Below are 25,079 nucleotides of genomic sequence, written 5' to 3'. Positions count from 1 at the left end.
TGTATTATGGGAAGATGGAGGAGTAGGTCAGAAATTTCCAGGAAAACTTTATTATATATTTAAAAGGAATAGCAGGTTGTACATAATAGATTTGAAGTTTCATGTGCAATGTTTTTTTTAAATTATACTATGTTATGGAAATGCTTATTTTATTCCATAAATTAAAAATTAAATACATAAATAATTTTCAAAAAGACATCTCTAACTTGGTATTCAATAGATACCTCAAACTCATTTTATACAAAATGGATCAGTCCAAATGCCACTTCCTATATGAGGTTTACCCTGATACCTCCCAATTATTAATGCCTTCCTCTCCACTTTAAAATTACTCATTATTTATTTTGTATTCCCTTTTTTCAGTGTATGCTGTTTTCCCACTCCCAATAGAATGTAAGATCCTTGCAGTCAGCAGCTATTTGGTTTTTATCATTCTATTGTGAATAACAAATATAGTGCCTAAATCATAGTAGGTGCTTAATAAGTACTTGTTGAAAGATAGGCTACCTATTCCAATTTTGGATGTCTCTGACTGTTAGGTAAGTTTTTCTTCACAAACAACCTAAGCTTCTCTGCAACTTCCACTTACTCTTCTTGATATTGTAATATCGAGCCAATAATTTAATCCATTTTCTACATTATAGACCTTCAACAACTTCAAAGCAACTATCAGCACTCCATCAATATCCTTTCCTTCAGGCTAAACACAGCCATTTCCTTGAGCCAGTCCTTATATGTTATGGTCTTAATTCTCTCACCATCCTTTTAGCCCTCCTCTGAATAGAATCCAACTCAACAATATCATACCCTAAGGTAAATAATATAATACTATCATAATCAATATATAGTATTATATACTATATAACACTAACATATTTAATATATTGTAAAATACATAATACTAATATAATATATAATTATAAGTATACCTATAACATATATTATAAATAATAATATAATACTTCAGATATGATCTGATCAAAATAAGGCACATTATTACTATAACATCCCTTACTTTGGGAAACCAACAACCTTTAAATATAACATTTTAATTTTTTCCCCAATTACATCTTAAAACACTTTTAAAGCTTTTCTTTAAAGTTTTGAGTTCCAAATTCTATCCCTCCCTCCCTCCCCTACCTTTCTCCTTCCCTGACATCATAAACAATTCAATATAGTTTTATATGTAATTTCCCCTATATTCAAGTCAGCTTTTTGGGTTGCCATGTAATACTGTTGATTAATATTGTTCTTATCCATAAAAATAGGAAGAACAAAAAATTTTAAAACTCTTCAGAAATTTTCATACCACTATATCAATCAACAAACATTTATTAAACACTTAACTATGTACCAGGCACTGTGCTAAGCTCCAGAGATCCAAAAAGAGGCAAAATATAGTCTCTGCCCTCAAGAAGCTTATAATCTAATGGGGGAAAAAACAAACATATACAAACAAGCGATATACAGGATAAATAGGAAATAATTAGCAGAGGTAAGTCACTAGAATTAAGAGGGGTTGGCAAAGGCATCCTCTAGAAAACAGAATTTTAGTGGGGACTTGCACAAATACAGGGAAATTAGTAGGTGGAGATAAGGGAGAGCATTCTAGATATGGATAGGCAGAGAAAACGTCCAGAGCCCAAAACGGGCGTGTCTTGTTTGTGGAACATCAAGGAAGCCAACATCCCTGGATTGAAGAACATGTGGCAGGCAATAAGATATATGAACATCAGAAAGATGGGAGGGGGTCAGGTTATGAAATATTTTGAACATGAAACAGAAGATTTTGTATTTGATCCTAGAGGCTATAAGAAACCACTGGAGTTTATTAAGTAGGGAGGTGACATGGTTGGACCAGAGCTTAAGAAAAATGACTTTGGTGGTTGAATGGAGGATGGATTGGTGCAAGGAGAGATTTGAGACAGACTGAACTATCAACAGACTATTGCAACAGTACAGACATGAGATGCTAAGAGTATACAAGGGTGGTACAGTGTCAGAGGAGAGAAAGGGACATATATCAGAGATGTTACAGAGGTGAAATTGATAGGCCATGGCAACAGATTAAATATAGGGGGCAAGAGAGTGAAGAGTACAAGATAACTCCTAGTTTGTGAGCCTGAGAAATGGAAAGATGGTGTTGCCCTCTATAATACTAGGAAAGGTAGAAGGTAGGGGTTTGAGGGGGAATGAGTTTTATTTTGGATATGTTGAGTTTAAGATGTCTATTGCACATCTAATTTGAGATGTTTGAAAGACAGTTGGAAATGATAGATTGGAGTTAAACAGAAAGGTTGGGGTAGGATAGGTAGATTTGAGAATTGTCAGCATAGACATGGTAGTTAAATCCATAGAGCTTACGAGATTATCAAGTGAAGTAGTGTAGATGGAGAAGAGAAGAGGGCCCCAAGATAGAACCACGTGACACCTCTACAGTTGGAGGGAGTAATCTGGATGAGGATCCTGCAAAAGCAACTGAGAAGGAATAGTCAGATCCTGGTTCCAAGAACCAGCAGAGTGGTGTCCCAAATACACAAAGAGAAAAGAACATTAAGGAGGAGAGGGTGATCAACAGTGTCAAAAGTTGCAGCAAGGTAAAAGAGAATGAGTATTGAGAAAATGCCATTGGATTTGGCAACAAGGAGACCATAAATTGGGCAACTTTGGAAAGTACATGTTAAGTGGATGGTCAGAAGCAGGATTGGAAGTTGTAAAGAAGAAATAAAAATTGAATATAAAATTTATCAGAAAGAATGAGGTAATGTGTGGATAAATGAAATTGACACAAAGAGAAGTGGACTGTTTGACTTTTGGTTACTTTTCATCCATGTACCATATTTTCTTTTCCCCTCCCCCTTTCTCTCTCTCTCTCTCTCTCTCTCTCTCTCTCTCTCTCTCTCTCTCTCTCTCTCTCTCTCTCTCTCTCTCTCTCTCTCTCTCCTCTCATATCTTTAGTTTTACTCTACCTAAATTTCCCCCTGTCAGCTGAAGTCGAGTCAGGAAGACACGAGTTCCAATCCTGTCTCAAACACTTACTAGCTACCCCTATCTCTCTCAATTTCACCATCTGTTAAATTGAGATAAGAGCATCTACTTCCAGGGCTGTTTTAAGGAGTGATGTGATAACATTTGTAAAAGGATTTGTAAAGCTTAAAGGGCTATATGAAGCAAGCTATTACTTTTATAATTTCTCCCCTCTCCCCATCCTAAATAACAGGCTTTTTTTTTAAAGGAAGACAAAGATGAAGAAGAGGGAAAATATAGCAAAACTTATCAATAATAAAAACCACTTGGAAAACTGAAAAACAGTCTGGCAAAAATTAGGCTTAGACTAACACCTCACACCACACATCATGATACATTCAAAATAGATATGTAACTTTAATACTAAAGATCATATTATTTTTTAAAAATTAGAATTGAAGCAGATGATATATTTCTCAAAGATATGGGTAGGAGATGTATTCTTACCCAAACAAGGAATACAGAAAATCACAAAAGATAAAATAGATAACTTTGATTATGTGAAACCGAAAGGCTTTTCACAGACAAAATTAAGGTATCTATGATAAGAAGGAAAGCAGTTGAGTCAATATCTTTCTTTAAATTTTTATCAAATCTCTCTAATAAGGGCTTAGTATCCAAGACATATAAACAACATATACATATCAAACCATAACCCATTAAATAAGTAATGAAAGGATATGAACAGGTATTAAAAGAATTGCAAAGTATTAACAGCCACATAAAAGAATCATCTGAATCACTGATAATAATAGGAATGCAATTCATAAGAAACCTAAGGCTTTACCTCAAATTCTGGAACCTGGCAAATATGATAAAATATGGGAATAGTCAAACTAGATGGATAATGGGAGGATAGGCACATTAATTAATGCATTGTTGGTGGAACTATGCTTTAATACAACTATTTATTTAACAAAGTAATTCACAATTATTCAATAAAGTGCCAAAAATGTACATATTCTTTGACCCAAAGATTCCATGATGCTGCTTATATCCTAAGGTGGTCATTGATAAAAAGAAAGTCTTCATATGTACAAAAATACTTGTAGAAAAACTTTTTTATGATAGCAAAGAATTAGAAACAAAGTAGAGGGCCATTAAGTGGGAAATAAGTAAAGAAATCGTGGTACACAAATGTAATAAAATATCACTGACTTGTAAGAAATGTGATGAATGCAGAGGACCACGGAAAGATCTACATGAACTAATGCAGAATGTAAGTAGAGGCACAAAGACAATATATACAGTGACTACAACAATATAAACAGAAGCCACACACACACAAACAAAATCAAAAGTGAATGTTGCAAAATTATTTTTTTAAAAAACTCACAAGCTCTGCTAGTAAGAAGAGACATAATACGATACTCTTATCCCCCCAGTTTACAGAGGTGGGAAGTTTATTCCATTAACTTTGGCTCCTAGCACCAGCAACTTTTGAGTATGCAGGAGTAGCCCCTGCCATATTCTAGTGTCCTTTCCTTGAGGCCTAGTGAAACTTACCATCCTAATTCCCTCAATTCTTTATTTCTTGGGCTAGGCTGAGTCGGTACTTACCATGTTTCGAAGGCTTGGGAGAGGATGAAGGGGTGTTAGTAGTAGAATTCCTATTACCTTGTGGTTTCCTCAGGCAGAGCCCAATCCCTTCCTCCTCTCCCTTCTCTGTCTCTAAGTTTCTAGGAAAAGCTGAGGCTCACTAATTATTGAAGAATTCTGGGTAAGAACAGGAACAGGTGCGCTGGTAGAGATGATTAATAGTAGGGAAATTGCTAGATACCAGAACACAACTAAGTGGATTGGATTGTGGTCCATGAGTTCTGAGGCCAGACTGGAGGGAACAGGGTGTTAAGTGACTGCTAGGGATTAGTGTTCTGCGCTGTTGATTTATAAGGGTGAGAGTTTGTTGAGCTTCTTGCCTTCTCATCCTATGAAAAGCTATAATTGCTCAAATTATGGAAAATATTACTCTTCATTTTTGTTGTTGGTAGTGGTGGTGGTGCTTTTTCTTTCTGAGTTAAAGGGTATTGGAAAAAATGTCTAGGCCTTCATCTTGGTCATGTGACTAGGAATTTTTCCAAGCTGCTTCTTTTTAACCTTTGTTTTTATGTTTAATTTTGTTTGTGGTTAAATCAAAACAGAAGTAAAGAAGCTACAGAAATAACAGGGTTTTTTCCACCTCTGGCAATGAGAGGTTACAAAATTATTATTTTGTTATAAAATGGTTTAAACATTCATAATTTAAATGTAAACATGCATGCATATATGACTTTATTGAGCAACACATCTACAAATTATAGTCTTGGATGGTACCCTTGAAGCCCTGGGAGGTTCAATGATACATAGATTGACACAATGAATAGTTGTCAAGAATCAGGACATAAAGCCAAATCTTTCTAGCTCATCTATGCATTATGCTGTGCTCTGAGTCTGTGTGTGCAGGCTTTATAGTTTTTAGAAACTTAGGTGGTCTAGAAATTCTCAGAGAAAGTAATCATTCTTGAGTCATTAAAAGAACCCCAGTGAACAAATATTTAAGATGTTCGGTTATTTTGTATGAAGAGCAGGTCTTTGGCCTTAGTGATTCATTTAGCAATGTTGTTACAGAATCTCATTACTGCTGCTACCTGAATGTTCCTTTCATTGAAGAGAACATGTTGTAACTTAGAAGCTCCTAGCACATAGATTTATGTGTTGCTATTCTAATGTGGCTGATAGAATTAAGACTTTCAGCTGGTTAGAGATTCCTGGAATATAGAACCTATGCTCATATAATTATATGGTAATTCTCAGTAAGCACTGTTAGCAATTGGACTCAGAGTGGTAAGACAAAGACTTAAAGTCTTCTTACTTATACCATGAGCCATTACCTAAGACATTAAATGCAGCCTGTGAAATCAATTTTGGCTATTAATGCCAATAAAATTTAATTCCAGCTCTGTTTAGAATTTGAATGGGTTATCATATACTACGTCTAGTTTTATTGGAAAATACCATATTACAGTGACATAAGAAAAGACTGGGTGTTATGCTGACAGATGTGTTAATATGTCTAATATGAAAACTTAAAAATCTGCCTTCAGTTCACTAGAACAACACAACAGTTAAAATTTAGATTTGTCACTTTATTTCTTAAGCTTCATTTTTTTAATGAACAGCATTTATTTTTTCTTTATCCCACACGCTCATTTAATGATGATGATGATGTTGATGATGATAACAATAGTAGTTAACATTTATATAACACTATGTGCCAGATACTGTGATAAGTGTTTTATACTTATTATTGCATTTTATCCTCACAACAACCCCTAGGATGTACATGCTCTTGTTATTCTCATTTTAAAGGTAAGAAAACTGAAGTTTAAGTAACTTGCCTAGGGTCACATAGCTAGTAAGTGTCCAGGCACAGCACTCTATCCATTGTGCCACCTATGAAAAAAAATGAAAAACCAAATGTTCATAAAAATATAGCTAAGCCAAAAAAATCATACATTGGCCATGTCTAAAAATTTATGTTTCATTCTTTATCTTGAGTCTATCACTTTTCTGTCAAGAGGTGAGTAGGACACTTATTTAGTGCTCTTCTGGAACTATGGCTTCGTAATTGCATTTATCAGAATTCTTAATTCTTTCAAAATTGGCTTTACAGTATTGTTATTGCATGAATATAATAAATAAATAATAAATAAAAAATAATAAACAGCTAAGTGGTACATTGGATAGAGCGCCAAGCCTGGAGTCTGAAAGGACTGCATTCAAATCCTGCTTGAGACCCTTACTAGTTGTGTGACCCTAGGCAAGTTGCTTACCTCTGTTTCCCTCAGTTTCCTCATATATAAAATGAGCTGGAGAAGGAAACGACAAACCCTGCAGTATCTTTGCCAAGAAAACCCAAAACTGGTCACAAATACTTGGACGTGACTGAAATGACTCAAAAGCAGTAACTCACAGGTTTGTTATAAGGATCAAAAGAATTAATACATGTAATGCATTTTATAAACTTTAAAGCATTATATAAACGCCAGTAGTAGTAATAATGATAATCAAATTGCATCAATTCATACATCCTCCCAGGTGAACGTAGTTTCCCAAATTCAAAACTCAATGGAACATGATGAAAATCTGGGAACGCACTATTTCTACCATGACACAGGGAAGAGGTGTATAGAATTCAGTCATCCTAACTCATCTGAAGTTTAAGGGCTAAATATTTTCCTTTAAGAATGGTGAGTCACCATTGTCTCACTGCTACCTAAATGGCTGCATTTTCAGTGCTTGTAAGACAGAATTGTGAGGTTCACGAGTCTGACTAACCAATAAGAAACCATTTGGACTAGAGCTGAGGCATATTCTTCTTAGCAATCTCACTCATTAAGGTAGTGCAACTTCACTAAAAGTAGAAATGTGGTGGAGTTTCAATAGGAGGCAGCAAAGAAGTTAAACTCTCTCAATCAATCATTCAATCCTAAAGCATTTATTAAATGTCTGGTATGTCCAGGAATTGGGAACACAAATAAAAAAAATGAAATAGAGTACACTTGCATTCTACTGGGGAAAATATATACATAAGCATATGCAGAATAAATATGAAGTGAATATAGATATTTACAAAGCAGTTAAAAAAAAAAAGAAGGAAGTTTGAGAGGGAGGGCACTAACATCTAGGAGAGAGGTCCTAGGCTCTGAGGAGAACAGATATTGGGCAGATATTGAGTAGTGGTGGCAAGAATAATAATAATATCCACTAGGTGACACTGTGAATAGAATGCAGGGCCTGAAGTCTCTTGACTTCAGACTCATCTTCCTGAGTTCAAATATGGCCTCAGATACTTACTAGCTGTGTGACCCTGGGCCAGTCACTTAATCCTGTTTGCCTCAGTTTCCTCAATCTGTCTAATGAGCTAAAAAAGGAAATGGCAAGCCATTCCAGTAATTTGCCAAGAAAACTCCAAATGGGGAAATGAAGAGTTAGACATAACTGAAATGACTGAACAAAAACAATATTAAATGTATTTTTATTAAATACTAATATTCAAATAGTAATATTTAATAATGGTGATAATAATTTCAGCTTGCATTTGTATGGTGCTTAAAAGCTTGCAGATTTCTTTACAAATATTACCTCATTTTATCCTCACAACAATCCTGGGAGGTAGGTGCTATTATCTCTCTTTTAGAGTAGATGAAATTGATTAATTATCATTTAGAAGAGCCTGAGACTGGATTTGAAGTCAGCTTTTCCTGACTCTTTGTCCAGTACTTTACTGAGCCAACTGGCCAAAACAAGATAAAACACACGCGTGCACGCACGCGCGCGCACACACACACACACACACACACACACACACACCATGGGAAATGCAGCTAAGAAACAGGAAAACATGATAGAAGTCAAGGCCAAAATCATGCCTTAAACAACAATACAGAAGCATTAGCATCCCACATTGCCCCTTAACTTCCCAGACATCCTAATTCAGGATACCACTTGCACCTGTCCTTTCTGATGGAGAAGGCCTTATTGCTTTGCGCTCACCCCGCATACGACTTTGTTGCCAAGTCTTGTCATTTCTAACTTCACATTTATCGTCTATGTCCTCTTCTCTCCATTCCCCCAGCTACAAGTTATTGCAGGCCCTCATCAATAGCCTGCTATTTGTTCTACCTTTTAATTTCCTTCCCACTCTAACTTATTTTTCCACTTAAATGCCAAACTAACATTCCATCTCCCAATGCCATAGAATTTCACCGGCTTTTCTCCATTCCTAGAATACTCTTTCTCTACACCTCTTTCTCTTAGATTTCTGTGGCTTCCTTTAAGACTCAATATAAGGGCAGATAGGTGGCATAGTGCATAGAGCACCAGCCTTTAAGTCAGGGGGACCTGAGTTCAAATCTGGCCTCAGACCAAACACTTGACATGTACTAGCTGTGTGACCTTGGGCAAGTCATTTAACCCCAATTGCCTTAAAAAAAACAACAACAGCAAAAATACTCAATATAAATTCAACCCTATGCAACAGGCCTTTGCCAATCCTCCCACTTTTGGTTCCTTCCCTTTCTAATCACCCCCCATCTATATTAGTGTAATGGCCTTTGAGTGGCAGTTTACAATATATGTAGTCTGCATATACTATGAAGTTGTTTGACATTGTCTTCTCCATTATAACATGTCTCCTTGAGCACAGGGTTCATATTTTGTTTTGCTTTGCTTCCTTTATGGCCCCAATGCTTAGCATAGTGCTGGGAATATCACAAGCATTTAATTAATGTCAAGTTGTTGAGTAAACTTTCTGTCTGTGCTCTGTTTTGGACTTACTGTCCAGTTACCTCAGGACTTTGCTTTTTGATCCCAGGGTGCTATTTTTCCTAGGTAAATATTTGGATTTTATTAGAGGCTTTCTGGAGACAATACCTGAACCCATGGAGGTGATCCTTACAGTAGGAGTTACCAATGTCAATGGGGAAGATATATGATAGTAATGATGGTTCATGTTTATGTAGCACTTTTTTCATTGCAACTCAGTAAAGTAGTTGCAAATAATATTATCCTTATCTTAGGAATAAGGAAAATGAGAATATAAGACAGGGACTTTCTCACCCAGGATCACATAACTAAGAAGTGGCAGAGCTCGGACAAAGGCCATGTCTCCAAATTCCAGGCACAGCACTCCTCTCCCAGTATTATGTTGCCTTTTAAATGGATCTTACAAGACCAAAACTATCCTAAAAGGAGAAGGACATTTTTGAGATTCTTGGAATGCTGACCAACCTCCATCAGGGGCTAAGAAAAGGGAAGCAGCATCCTGGGAAAATGAGTTTTGATTTTGTATCACCCTGTGCTAAACAAGTCAGAACCCCTACAGAAATGTAGAATCAATTTACCACTCTAGCTACCTCTTAACTCTCTAGGGTCAACCTTAGACCAGGGCTGACCTCTGCAACAGTTGACTTCAGCTTAATGGGGTGCTTCTAGAGGTCTCTGAAAGTGCCTATAGGATCCCCTGGATGGATATTTACCTGCTTCATAAAACTGTGAATCAATTTGTAAATCTCAAATTCCTTCCTATGCAAGTGTATTATTTTTAGTGGCATATTTTGTTTTTTTCTTTCTTTTTTTCTGACAGAACTCAGACAGAAACGGTTCTGGGACACATTGTCATTTTATGCTTAATTTTTGGTCAGTTGTTGCACAAGTAAATAAAAATTGTTTTACTTATTCATTGTAATTGAATAAAAATGTTAAGCTGTAGGCTCATCTCTTGAAGACTCTAAGTATCTTCAGGATAGTTTTATTAGTTGAAAGTCTGATCAGGATATGTTTTACTTCCTGTTTCCTCAGAGTTTTGTTTTCTTCTCTACATCTCTATAGCTTTTTGTTCAATATAGCATAGCAGTTATAAATGTTCCATGTCATGACATCTCTTTAAAATATTATTCTAAAATTTTGGTGGATCAATGTTAAGTAGAGTCAAATTCAAGCACACATTTTGTCTTTCATAATTGTCTGGTCTCCACATTTTCAGGCTCATTTGAACACAATAATGCTTTAGAATTAAAGAAGGGAGGTGCTGAAAATACTGCTTCACAACTTTTGCTTTGGGTTTCTTACCTCAAGTCTCTGCTTATTAGAAATTCATATTTATTTTAAATAGGGTATTGACTAGCCCTTCAAAATTCTTTGAATGAGGTATGATTATTGCATTTATTTGTGTTTAGGTTAATTTCCCCCTTCACCCGAGAGGAAACTAGCTCATTTTCTTCATCATTTAGAGTAATTCTGGCTGTGCTTCAGAATGGAAAAATGGCCAAAGTGGTAACATTGGTAATCACCTCTGCCTCCCTGACCCCAGATTTGTTCAAAGCACATATTGGGTATCACCTTCTAATATAGTCTTTCTTTATCCCTTCAATTGCTAGTGTTCTCAATCATTTTCAGTTATTGTGAAGGATTTTGTATATTTTATTTTTAACTCCTCTGTATCTATGTTTTAATTATATCCTTCCCTTTCCTACCCCACCCCCTAGCTTCTTGAGAATAGTGACTTTTGTTTTTAATCGTTTTATCTCCAATTTCTAGCCAATGGCATAGACATAGTACATTCTTAATAAATGCCTGACAAATTGAATGGGATGCATATGAGAAACTTTGCAAAACAAACTATCTTTTAGCGAAAATTGCTAATTTATGTTGAAAGGGCTATCCTCACTGTTTTATGCCCCTCTCCTATCTGCAAATCACTCAGCTTTAAATCGTGGTAAAAACAAATGAACACATCAGCCGCCATGGAAATTTTTCATTTGTTTGCTGTCTGTAGCTTTGCAAGCCGGAGGTTTATAAACTCCATGGAGATTACCTGCGCTTGTTTGGGAACATTTCCACTTCCTGGTTTACTTTTCAGTCTGTGGCAGTTCAGTTCAATCATTTATGACTTGTCCCTTGTCACCTGGACCCAGTACTTAAACCATTGTCTAGGTTTATGTGTTTTCTAATATATTCTTTTTTGGTATTGCTGGGGAATATTAGTGTTTCTGAGGAGCTAGAAATGATAGAGGAAGAGCGCAATGTTGCCCTTTTGTGAAGTGCCTTAGAAAGTGGAGATCCACTCCAAAGGTAGTAGTTTTAAATCATCTGGGTTGTAAAAGATTTTTCAACTCTTCATCTCATGCCTTGTTTGCACCCTTGTTTCTTGTATAAATGAAGTTCAGAGTGTTATTTACTGAGGAAGATGTGTCCAATTGTTACTGAGGAAATGAATCAGTCCATCAGTATCAGAAGTGTGTGGCAGAGAATATTGGGTATGAAAAAAAAAAAAAATATATATATATATATATATATATATATATATATATATATATATATATATATCCTTAGTGAATCTTTCCCTATAGCTTTCAATTTCTCCTTTCTATCTACTGACCCAGTTTTATTTTTAAGGGCATCTATCACAGCTTCATTTTCTTTTTTTTTTCCACCGTGCCCGAGAAGTGATTTTTGGATTTTGTAAAATACTCCATGAGTCATCAGGAAGCTGATAACTTAAATACTAATGAGCCCAAGTCTGCCCCGCCATGCCAGCTGCTGCTCCTATTATTTTTTTTTCCCTGATGACTGATTTTGTATTCTAGAAAGTGGTCCTGACTTGAAGTCCTTTCACCTGCCTATAGGAGAATGATTTCATTCTAGTCAATCAATTCAATCAACTGGTCAGCCAGCTTTCATCAGCACCCAATGCTGGTAAAAGTTCAGTAGGGAGTAAACAAAGTTAATAGATGAACAAGGCTTTCTCTGTTAGGAGAATTTAATTGAATATTTTTTTCTTTAGAATACAGGAAAACAAATCCTGCTTGCTCACTTAGTTTGGGTCATGTAATAGATTTTAGGATTTTGTTAGTTTCCTAAGATAGTGAAGACAGAGATATATAGCTATAGATGTACATATAAATGCAAATGTAGTTTATTCTTTTGACTCAAATAATACAGGGAATAAAACTGCATTTAGAACACTTTTGGATCCTGGCAAATTCATAGGTATTAGCGTTTCAGCCATTGCATGACTGTCTGACCAGGAAAAAAGAAATCTAGATGTTGCTTCAAAAACCTCCTTTCAGACTTTTTTGAAAGCATTCTATGAGTACTACCCATGGAAAAAAAACCCAAGAAGAATGTGTTTCATTGATTAATAGAATGAAAGGTTTGTAGGATTCTGCCTTGTTTCCAAGAAAACTTTTCTTTTTGGAGGGAAGAAACAATGGAATGGATTAGAAAGGCATATAATACAGAATACTGATTCTGAATCACTGGGTACACAGTTTGCTTTTGTGTAGAATTTTGATTGAATTAAACTTCTTCCTATTGATTTCAGAGTATAACATGCAGAGGAAATCAACATTTTTGCACGTGGACTCTCAGTGTGGGCCAGTTTGCTCTGTGTTCTGATGCAGTTATCTATAACGTTCATAAGACTCATGTAGACATCCACCCTTTATTTTTTCAATTAATTCATTTATTTTTAGTTTTCAACATTCACTTCCATAAGCTTTTGAGTTTTAAAAATTCTCCCCCTCCCTCCTTCCCCTCCCCAAGATGGTGTGCAATTTGATATAGGCTCTACAAATACATTCATATTAAACCTATTTTCACATTAGTCATGTTGTAAAAAAGAATTAGAAACAATGGGAGGAACCACAAGAAAGAATTAAAAAACAACCACCAAAAAAAAGAAAAAACTGAGGGCAAATAGTATGCTTTGATCTGCATTCAGACTCTGTAGTTCTTTAGGTGTGGATAGCATTTTACATCCTGAGTCTTTTGGAGTTGCCTTAGATCCTTGAATTGCTGAAAGGAGCTAAGTCTATCAAAGTTAGTCATTGCGCAATGTGGCTGTTACTGTGTACAATGTTCTCCTGGTTCTCCTCACTTTATTTTTGTCTGTTTTGTTTTGTTTTGTTTTTAGGCATTTGGGGTTAAGTTACTTGCCCAGGGTCACACAGCTAGTAAGTGTGAAGTGTTTGGTCTGAGGCCAGATTTGAACTCAGGTCCTCCTGACTTCAGGACCGGTGCTCTATCCACTGCGCCACCTAGCTGCCCCGGTTCTGCTCACTTTACTCAGCACCAGTTCATATACATTTTTCCAGGTTTTTCTGAAGTCTACCTGCTCATCATTTCTTATAGCACAATAGTATTCCATTACATTCATATAACACAACTTGTTCAGCCATTCCCAGTTGATGGGCATCTCCTCAATTTCCAATTCTTGCCCACCACATAAAGAACTACTATAAATATTTTTGTATATGTGGGTATATCCACCCTTCACGATAAAATCCCCTGAGCAAATGACTTTCAGTTGCATTAGTGATGCTCTGTTCCTGTGACTTCACTCAGGACAATGACATATCTCTACCTATGGAGAAAATAATGAATTGGAAGCCCCTGTGCAGACTGGAAAGATGAGAGAAGGATCATAACTTGAATGTTGCAGTTCAAATATCTTTCACCCTACCCTCAATATATATCCAAATGTGTGAGATCAGGATGATTATTAAATGAGACACCTTGTAAAATCAAGAATATTATACACAATGAGTAGTTTCATAATGAAGAATAGAATTGGCTTCATTCTGTGCAAGGGAGAACTTATACGGCCCACAGTCATGGAATGGAATTGTGAATGGGGGTTAGGAGAGGCAGGAGATATTGTTGATTTCAGAGAAGATAGAAGCTGCTTCTCAGAAATTAATAAATATGTGGTAGGTTTGTCCATACAAAGGACAAACAGGAATTTGTATATAAATAATTACAGGATCCAAATGAGCCTTATTTCCCCTGGATGGAGGGGGTGGGGAGAAAGAGGAGAGAACTCTTCTTCCATTTAACTTACCTATTTCCTACAGGTGACAAATAATTTTGTTCAGAGAAGATAAGAGTATGAACTAGGATGGTCATTAAGTGAAGAATATGCTCAAATGCTAGAGATGATACACAGGCAGAATGAAGTGAATGGAGGGGAGAGGGAGAAAGAAGAATCCAAGATGACACCAAAGTTATAGACTTGGATCACTGGGAATACGGTGGTACCTTCAAAGGAAATAGAGAAATTTGGAGTAAAATCTGACTTGCAGGATAAGATAATGACTTTTGCTTTGGACATGTTTAGTTGCAAATACCAATTGGCTATGTAGAAGCAAATATTCATCAGACAAAATTGGATGTGCAAGACTAGGACTGAGGTGAGAGATTGTGGTTAAATACGTAGATTTGGGAGTTTTCTATGCAAGGTGATGATTGAATCTAAAGAAGCTAATGAAATCTGGAGAGAAAAGAAGACAAGGGAGTAGTTATTAATGCCCATGAGTAAATTATAATAAACAGTGTCCAAAGCTGCAGAATGGTCAAAGAAGATGAGAGCTTAGACTTTGGCCATAGTTATGGGCAGCAAGGAAGAAGCCAATGGAAAGGAAAGATGAGAAAGAGGGAGGAGAAAGCTCCCAGAGTAAACAGTGGAATGGAGGGGACAAGTAAAGATTCTGAACAAGGAAAAAGACCTCCTCTTCTTCAGAGACTAGAGCAAAGGAAGAAAGAATGGAGTTAGGAAAGGGTTTGCAGTAGGAGAAATGAGGGAGCTCAAGAAGGAAGGCTCATTTTTTTCTTAGTAAAGTAGAAGTTGAGGTCAACAACTAAGAGAATGGGCAATGGAGAAGGGATAAGGGGATTGAGGACACAGTGTAATAGAAAGACAATTAGAAGAGAATAAAAAGATTTCTGTTCAGTACTAAGGACCCAGCTAAGAGTAGATAACAAGAATTTGAATGAAGTAGTGAATGAATTTAACATGAATGTGCAACAGAAAGAAGCAGGAGGAGAGGAGAATTCAGAAGGTTGAATGTTTGACGATGTCAGGGCACAATGGCTGTAAGTCAAGAGGGGTGGGTAAGAAGTTAAAGTGTATGTGTATGTGTATGTGTATGTATGTGTATATGTATATATGTGTATGTGTTTATGTATATGTGTGTATGTACATATATATGTATACACATGTATGTATGTATGTATGTATGTATGTATGTATGTATGTATTAATTGTATAGTCACAACTATGAAGAAAAAAAGTGAGGCTGCAGTAGGGGTGATGGGTTTGGAGAATAGAGTGGGATGGAGGGACTGAAGGTCACAGAAAGGATGAAGGATAGGTTTCTGGGGAAATGAGACATAGGAAGAGATGAAAGGATAATAAATTATAAAGAGAAAGAAAAATGTCAAGGTTTGAGATAAAGGAGGCAGAACAGCCATAGTTGATGGTGAGTTTTAAGGTATGATTATCCCTACAGGTAGAATTAATATGTAGGTCATGGAAGTTTAGGGAGCTAATCAGCTTGGAATCTTAGAGTACGCAAGGAAAGATTGATTTTATATAGAAGTTACCAAATATGATGGGAGGGATTGAATAGAACTCCATGATGCAGATCCTCAAGTCTTTGAGAATGGAGGGAAACTGATATAAAGATCAGTATCATACAAGAGTGATCAGGAAAAGGTGATATAGAAGGATAGAGTGTTGCAGGCAGAGGGAGCTTCTGGGCCAGGCCAACCAACATCAGTACTGTAATTCAGTTTTGACATTAAGTTGCAATGAGGCATCCATAGACCACAAATGCAACAAAAACAACTTCCCTAATCACAATAAATTTAAAAGAATGCAACTTGTATTTTCAAAGCATGTAATATACTATTATTCACTTCTGCCTTCACAGACACCAAAGCAATCAGCAACTGGATACTCTGGTTTAAGAAAATATTCCTTGCAAGAACTCTGCTAAAACTTCTTTCACAATTTCCCATTAAACCTTGTATTCTACAGGAATACAGGCAAGGAAGCCAAAAGCCTCCTCTTTATATGTGTCAGGTTTAAGCATTTTGGTGTATAGTTAATAGAACCCAGGAAGAATTGAGTTCAAATCCAGCCTCAGATTTCTACTAGCTATGGGACCTTAGGCAGGTCACTTAAGATCTCTTGCCTCAGTTTTATCATCTGTAAAATGAGGATAATAATAGCACCCACCTCCCAATGTTGTGGTAAAGATCAAATGTGATTATACATGTCAAGCACTGTGTAATCTATATAATGCTACTTATTCTTAATTATCATACTGATTAACATGAGTATTAATAGTGGTCATGAAATTCATTATCACCATCATTATACTACTGAGCATATGTAACAGCAGCTTCCCTATAACATCACTCCAAACATTAGAGATACAAGAGCATTAGACTCAAAGGGCTCTGTTAGCTGGGATAGTAAATATTTAGGGGTCAATTCCTCAAGCAGAGATTGAGTTGACAATGAACTGAAGGCTGGTGCCTTCTATACCTAACTGAGAGATGGTCAAGGATGAGAACAATGCAAAAATATATCCCTTAGGCAGAGCAAGGACTCAGCTCCCGATTTCTGGGTAATCAAAAATACAAGTTCACCTTTGGTGCCCAGAAGTTCATGAATTCCCTCAAGCATAAATCTCTACTGCCTTTTGCTCCTATATATACCAATTGGTAATCAAAAAGAACAAAAGAACAGGATCAAGAAGGGCACTGGGCTAAAAGCAGTATGATGTAGCACAGCATTCTCTACCTGACAAAATCCAACCCATTTTTCATGGACCAACCCAAATACCAACTTCTTCATGAAGCTGCCCTTGATCCTCCCGACTGAGTGCAATCATTTTAACTTGCAAAAACTCATAGCACATTATTTGAGTATCTCTTATAGTGTTTATCTGTGATTACTATGTCCTCTAATCATTCAAGCACTTCTTGTTTTTCCCCTTGCATCTTAGATCTAAAGGTCAATAAGAACAGAGACTTATCTTACTCATCTTTGTATCAAACTGTAAGGTTCAATACCTTCCTCAATATTATTTGCCAAATTTATGTAAAAGTACCTTTTTTGACAATGAAGAATCTAAAAAGGTCCACAACAAACATTACTTTATAGATTACAACTAGATATTCTCCCATCCTTTGTATTTCCATTAACAAGTCCATATTAAAGTTTAAAAAAGAAAAACCATTCTTAGGTCCCAAAGATCATTTTTGTGAATTCAATCAATCCCTCACCAACCTAAATCTGTATTGGAGTGTCTTCTGGCTTTTGTTTTCCCTCTTTAGATGAAATTCCTTCAATTACAAATCTCTAAGGTCATGGTCATACTATGAAGGTAAGAAACAGCACTTCATAAACTCTTAGAGGGGTATAAACCTATATATGGGTAACAGTTTCTTAATGATGCAATCCAGAGAGCCTGACAAAATGTTTCATTACAGTTTATTTCTTTAAAATAGTCTGTTTTGCAGCAAAGGAAATGTATAACCAAAATGGTTAATTCCTGTTCCTTAATTCAGCCAAAATAATTTCTTCTCTAAGAGACTTCTGCTCCTACTAAGATAGGCCTCATGACAAGCAAGAAAAGTGGCGTAAGTTAGGAAACTGGGCCTATTGGTACCCCTTTCTCTTTTCTCTATAACTTAGACTCCAATCTTCTATAAAGTGAAGCAACCAAACTGAACCAAAAAGTCATTCAAATGTTCTGAATGATTAGGGAGCTGGAAGTGAGACTGAACCAATTTGACTTCAGTTTGTTGCACTGGAGGTGGTACAAGTTGATGCAATTTTAAATGTGATTCATGCTGTTTAGACAGACTACACAAATACCTAGGGGAGACAGAGACAAATTATCCATCAAAACATTCTTGAGATGAATATGTTAATATAGCATACTTTTTTAATGAGTTTTTAATCAAATGATCTCATGGTTAGAGAGATAAAGCTAGTTGAAGGTAGGAGTCATCATTACATATTTTTCTCCAGACATGAAATTTTAAATGCCATAATTGTACTTGGAAAGAAAAAGGGTTTCATTGTGGAAGACTAAAACTTCAGCATAAAGGGGCTATCTTTTAGCATTCTCCTCCACAGCTACCAAACATATTAGGAAAAGAGGAAAAAATTAACTTTTCCCTATTGTGACAATACAAATTGAGGTGCTCGGCTTTCTCTTCTTGAATATTACTCCCTCCATCTCCTATAATTCAATTAAAAGTCAAATCAAATCACACATTATGTGACTGGGATCTTTAATCAGGATTTTAAGTGAGCTAGGAACAGGATGGGGGCAGGGGAGTTAAAAGAAGAATGAGAATGTCAGGTAAAAAATAAATAGGCTGTAGGAACTGGAGTGGTCCAAGGGTAGGGAACCAGCCCTCAAGACCACACGTGGCCTTCTAGGACTGTGGGTGTGGCCTTTTGACTAAGTCCAAGTTTTATATAACACATCTTTTTATTAAGGGGATTTGTTCTGTGAAGTTTGGATTCAGTCAAAGGAGGTTCTAGAGGGCCACATGTGACCTTGAGGCCCCAGGTTCCCCACCCCTGAGTTAGGCTTACCTAGGAGGGACAAGGCATATCTTTAAACAGTCATTCTTAACAGAGCATCACGTTTTAGAGCCATGAGACAGTAGAGATAGAGCCCAGTGGTATTAAACTCAAATAAAAACAAGAGGCACAAATGAAAGTAAAATAAACCACACATAAGGATCTCTGTGGGCTACATATTGACTTAGAAAAATGATGTATCGCTATATATGTTTTATTTTGTTCAATATTTCCCAATTACACTTTAATCTGGTTGTGGCTATGCTAGGGAGTGTTGTAAGCTTCAGGAAGCAGCCCAAGGGTCACATGTTCCACACTTGTAATCTAGTCAAATTCAGTCAAAGGGCTTATATTCCAAAAGGAATGATAAGGTATGTAGCAAAACCTGTCTATTACAAAGTGTGGTAGATTCAAAAGAAAGACTTAAGACAGTGCTGTGAGAAGGCTGAGGAGGTAGAAATTACTTTCCACTAGGGGGCAGTAGGAAGTATCACTGAAAATCCAAGGAGAAGTGGCACCTGAGGGAAAGGTATGAAGGAGGTAAAGGAAGGGAGTGATTTCAAAAGGTAGAGATAGGGGAAGAGAGGAGTCTTTTCAAGATATGGGTGGAGAGCTCTTCCTCCTCCTCCTCCTCCTCCTCCTCCTCTTCCTCACCATCACCACAATCATCTTCCTCCTCCTCCTCCTCCTGCTGCTGCTGCTGCTTCTCCCCTGTTCCCTTGGAGTGGACCATCCTGGTTCCTCTTTTGGGAAGCACCTGCAGAGACCCCCGGACTCTCCATGGCCAACGAAAAGCCCAAGGAAGGCGTCAAGACTGAAAACAACGACCACATTAATTTGAAGGTGGCAGGGCAAGATGGTTCAGTGATTCAATTTAAGATTATGAGGCACACACTACCTAGTAAACTAATGAAAGCCTATTGTGAACAACAGGGCTTGTCAATGAGGCAGATTGGATTCCGATTTGGTGGGCAACCAATCAAAGAAACAGACACATCTGCACACTTCAAAATGGAAGATGAAGATACAATTGATGTATTCCAGCAGCAGACAGGAGGTGCTTCCTAAAAAGAGAACATGCAACTCTACTCCAGAACTGTGCTCCCAAGGAAAACAATGCATTCACAATTAGAAAACCAAGATTTGGTTCATCCACATCCTGACTACTGCAGTATAGTTTTCTCTCTTCTTTGATTCCCTTCCCCCATTCCTTTATTGTACATAAAGTAATTGGTGTATGTGCACAGGCATAACACCTATTTTTTTTAACTAAATGGCCAATGGTATGTTATGATCAACATCAAATGGAGATGGGGAGGGGAAAAAACAAACTGGTTCTGTGAAAATATCCCTTTTCTCCATTAGTGGCATGCTCATTCAACTTTTATCTTTATATGCCAGTAAGTTATTTTGCTCTCACTGTTTAGAAAAAATAACAAAAAAAAACCACAAAAAATCCTTGCATACCTTGTTTAATTGGATAATTTCAATGTTTTTCTTTTATCATTGTAAAACCAAGGACAATTTTATAACTTTTTTTGTACGTAACTGTTATATGTAGGGCAATCTCTGTCTCTCAGTAGGGACAAATCACTATAAAAAAAAATTGATCCTAGATAGTTTTCTCTTCAAGTCAAACATCTTGTTGTTTAAATAAACTTCTTGTTTAAAAAAAAACAGATATGGGTAGAGAGAGATGGACCAAAAGCACAGAAATAGGAGAGAACAATAGGAGAACAAGGGGCAAAGAGCAGACCCCATTTGGTGAAGCCATAAATGGTCATACCTTTCATCTTGCCATCACTCCCAAAGGTTCCTCTTCCACGTTCATGAACTCCAACATTCCTTTATCTGATACTAACATTTTATCATTTCATCTCTGCCACTGCCCTATCCTAACCCTGTTCTTCATCCTCACCATCACCTGCAATCCTTCTGCCTCTCAGTTCTTTCCCAAGCTATCCCCTCTAAATTGGCTGTATTTGCCTCTCTTCTTTATTTCAACTGCTTGGTGAGTAAGTTCAACTTCACACTAACCTCTATAGTTGAATCTCTAGGGCCCTTGTACTACTGCCAAGATGCCTTGCCAAACCTAATACTATATTACTCCCACTATCTGCTACCCTTATTCCTATTCTATGCTGTTGAATAGAGCGGCAGAAATTCACAAAATTACGTGGAGTGGGTCCACTACAAATGTGTGTTACATAATCTCAACTGGGTGCTCAATGCAATCCTTTTATACCTACCAAATCAATTTGCTCTCACATTCATAGCAGTGGCAATTCTAAACCTCATTTCTCCTCAAGCGTCTCCACTCCTCAAATGGGGACCTTGCCTCATAGTTCACTGAAAAATTGTAGCCATTGGACAAAACTTCTTTTTTCCATATTCCTCATCTTCCATCTTCCTCATGACTCAAACATCTTCTATTATCTCCTCCTTCATTACTGTCTTTTATGAAGAAGTGGCCCTTCTCCTTGTCTAAGGCCAACACTTCAATATGCAACCATAATCCCATCCCATCTTGTCTAAAAAATTGCCCTTCGATCCTCCATTCTTTCATTAATGTTCAATCTATTTGCATCTAGCGGTACTTTCCTTATTGCCTTCAAGCACGCTTGTGTTTTCTCACACACTAAAAAGAAAAAAATATCATTGATATATCTATAGCTCGCTCTCTCTCTCTCTCTCTCTCTCTCTCTCTCTCTCTCTCTCTCTCTCCCTCCCTCCATATATATACACATACATATAAGCTAACCACCTTCAGAAAGTTAGCTATACTTGGTGCCTTAAATTCCTCTCCTTTCACTTTATTCTAAATCCTCTTTAATCTAGCACTAGTCCTCACCATTTAATTGAAATTGTTCTCTTTCCCCACTCTTTCTTTACTAACACCCCCCCCACACACACACACACACACATCCTTTCCTCTTGGATACTCCTTCCTCTCTAAGTTTTGGTGACAGTGCTCTTTCCTGGTTCTCTTTATGCTGTCTGAACTATTCTTTTAAGTCAATTCCTCTGGGTTTTCATTTAGATCGTGCCCATTAATTTCAAGTATCTGCCCAAGGATCTTTTCTAGGCCCTTTTACCTTCTCCCTGTATACCATTTCACTTGGTGATCTCAACATCACCTATGAATTCAATTATACAGATAATTCCAAGATCAATATATCTTAGCATTAACTTCTCTCTTGAACTTTACTCTCAAATCACAATCTATTGGATATCTTTAACTGGATGTTTGGTAGACACCTCAAATTCATGTCCAACACTAAAAAGTCATTTTTTCTTCCCATACTGTCCCTTCTTCCTAACTTTCCCATGATTGTCACCCAGCCTTGCAACCTCAGTATCACCCTCAACTCCTCTTTTATACTCCCTCCATATATCCAATCTGTTGCCACATCTTGTCATTAACATTTCATATATGTATATGCACACAAATTTAATATTTTATTTTCCCCAAATGCATGTTGACATTTTTAACATGTTTTTTAAAGTAGAATTCCAAATTCTCTCTCTCTCTCTCCCTCCCTTTCCTCCTCTCTGAGATAATAAACTATCCAATATAGTTTATACATGTGCAATCACATAAAACATTTCCATATTAGTCACTTTGTGCAAGAAGACTCAAACAAAAGAAGAATGAAAGAAAGTAAGTGAAAAATAGCATGCTTAAGTCTATATTCAGACAGTATCAGTTCTTTCTCTGGAGGCAGATTGTATGCTTCATCATTAGTCCTTTGGGATTGTCTTGGATCATTGGATTGCTGAGAATAGCTAGTCATTAGTATTTCCACAATATATCTTTTAAACATCTCTCCTTTTACTTAGCTACCATCCTGATACAGGCTCAAATCACTTCAACGTCTCGAATATATTGTAATAGCCATGTAACTGATCCCCCTGTTCCAACAGTCTCTCCACTCCAATCTATCTTCTATTTAAATAACAAACTGATTTTCCTGAGTGCAGTTCTCATCATGTCACACCTTACTCAATAAACTTCAGCATCTCTCTCAACTGCAAGCAGAAATATACAATTATTTTTTGTTTTTTGAAGCCCCCCTTAATTTCCCTGCCATCCCCTTCTAAGTCTTCTTATACTTTATTCCCCTCCACATTCTACCATTTTTGTTACACTACCTTTCTTGATATTTCTTACATAGAACACTCTATCTCCCTACTCTGCCTTTTGACTGGCTATCTCCAGGCCTAGAATTCTTTCCCTCACCTCCTTCTATTGTTTTCCCTGGATTCCTTCAAGACTCATCTCAAAACTTACCTTCTGCAGGATGCCTTTCCTAGTCATCCCTCCACATTTTCCCCTCCCCTTCCCATCACCCTGTACCTTCCCACTGATTACATTCCCTTCACTTGGATTATATCTTGCACATACATAGCTCTGGACATTTTGTGTACCTCATTATTATGTGAGCTCCTAGAGAACAGAGTCCATGTGTTTGCTCTTCTTTGTATCCTCAAAACTTAGCATAGTGCCTGGCATACTATAAGTGCTTAAAGGATGTTTGTTCATTAATTGACAGATTCACCATTAAAGAAGAGCAACATGAAATTAGACTAGAAGATAAGAACAGAACTAGATTAAAGATGGTCATGAAGATCAGGATAAGAAGTTTATAATTTTTATAATTAGAAAGTTAGAACAGTAAAGGTTTGTGAGTAGAAGTTAATAAAATTAATACAGTTTACTAGGAATTTGTTCAGACATGGACAGCTGGGAGAGAGGAGAATAAAACAATCCAATTGTTCTTATGAAGACTGTATATGCAAATCATATTTCTCTTACTGACAGATGTTCTTTAATGCAGTTTGGGCTATTTTTCTGGGGTACTTAACCATATTAATTTTTTTTTTCAAATAGGGGCAGCTAGGTGGCACAGTAGATAGAGCTCCAACCTTGGAGTCAGGAGGACCTGAGTTCAAATGTGACCTCAGATATATGATACTTACTAGTTGTGTGACCCTGGGCAAGTCACTTAATCCTGATTGCCTCATCAAAAAAAATTTTTTTTTCAAATGATTTTAGCAACTGAAATACTTTGAGACTTACTTAGAATGCTATAAAATAATGATGAACAAGAAGAAATAGGAAACTGTACCTCCTTCCCTTCTTTGTAGAGGTGGAATCTTACATATAATGGGTGTGGAACCTTACATATAATGTTGGATTTGGCTGATATATTGGTTACTTTCGCTTAGCTTTTTTTTCTTTTTTATTCTTTTTATAGAAGGTAATTGTGAAAGGAAGAGGGTCAATATAGCATGAATTGAAGGGGAAGTTGATATAGAAACCAAATATATCAATAAAATAAAATTTAAAATAAAAATGCTTTAGGAAATTATTAGTATATTCTGAGGCTTCAACAGTAATATATGCTTGGGGAAACACATTTGAAATTAAGACTAGCCTATATCCACACCATAAACATCTGATTCAAGATTTGAATTCATGATCCATCTGCCACTTTAAAGATTTCTTGGATGTGATAGCACAATGTCTTGGCTCATTAGGATTTAATTCACTTCTAACATGTTTTGTCTGGTGTTTTGGGTTTTTTTTTTTATTTTTAAGACTAGAGGTTACACCAAATATTAGATAGAAAAAGACCATTTAATATGGATTGAGAGGCTGAGAAAGAAAATTTGTTTCTGATTGAGACTGGAGGTTTTAATAATGGATAAGTGCCCCAGATATAAGAGCTGTGTAATACCATTCTCCTTTGAACGAGTGCATCTGTGGACATCTCTAACTGGATATCCCAAAGATGTCTTAAATTCAGTTTGTCCAAAACTGAACTTATTATCCCCCACCCCAAACTTTCCCTTTTCCTATTTCACATTTACTTTTTAGGGCACCTCTATCTTCTCAATCAGAGTGCTATCTCCAGTTGAACTGATGTGTGTCTGACGACTGGACCCAGATGGCTCCAGAGGACAAAGTGAGGCTGGTGACTGCACAGACTTCCCTCACTCAAATTCAATTCACTTGCATGTCATGGCATCACCTCCCAGATGTCATGGTCGTCTTCAAGAACAAAAGATAAACAACAACCCTGTGAGTAGTAGCAGCTGCCCCACTAGGGATCTCACT

General features: G+C 36.7%; 2 protein-coding genes across 3 annotated transcripts in view; one reads left to right on the top strand and one right to left on the bottom strand.

Annotated features, from left to right (window-relative positions):
- The window catches only part of ITGBL1 (integrin subunit beta like 1), a 346,561-nt gene that overhangs the window by 205,464 nt on the left and 116,018 nt on the right, over positions 1-25,079 (bottom strand). The window lies entirely within an intron of this gene.
- Positions 19,739-20,186, top strand: LOC110192691 (small ubiquitin-related modifier 2-like). Of its 2 annotated transcripts, XM_078147592.1 has the most exons (2): positions 19,739-19,892; positions 19,965-20,186. In XM_078147592.1, exons 1-2 carry the CDS (start codon positions 19,739-19,741, stop codon positions 20,024-20,026), a joined length of 216 nt encoding a protein of 71 aa, XP_078003718.1. In that variant the 3' UTR covers positions 20,027-20,186. The 2 variants fall into 2 exon arrangements, with proteins under 2 accessions (XP_078003718.1, XP_078003717.1); XM_078147591.1 differs by having other exon boundaries at positions 19,739-20,186.

Source organism: Phascolarctos cinereus, unplaced genomic scaffold (genome assembly GCF_003287225.1).
Source record: "Phascolarctos cinereus isolate Bilbo 61053 unplaced genomic scaffold, phaCin_HiC Scaffold_7;HRSCAF=346, whole genome shotgun sequence".
Taxonomy (NCBI): Eukaryota; Metazoa; Chordata; class Mammalia; order Diprotodontia; family Phascolarctidae; genus Phascolarctos; species Phascolarctos cinereus.
This window is presented reverse-complemented; position numbering and strand designations above follow the sequence as displayed.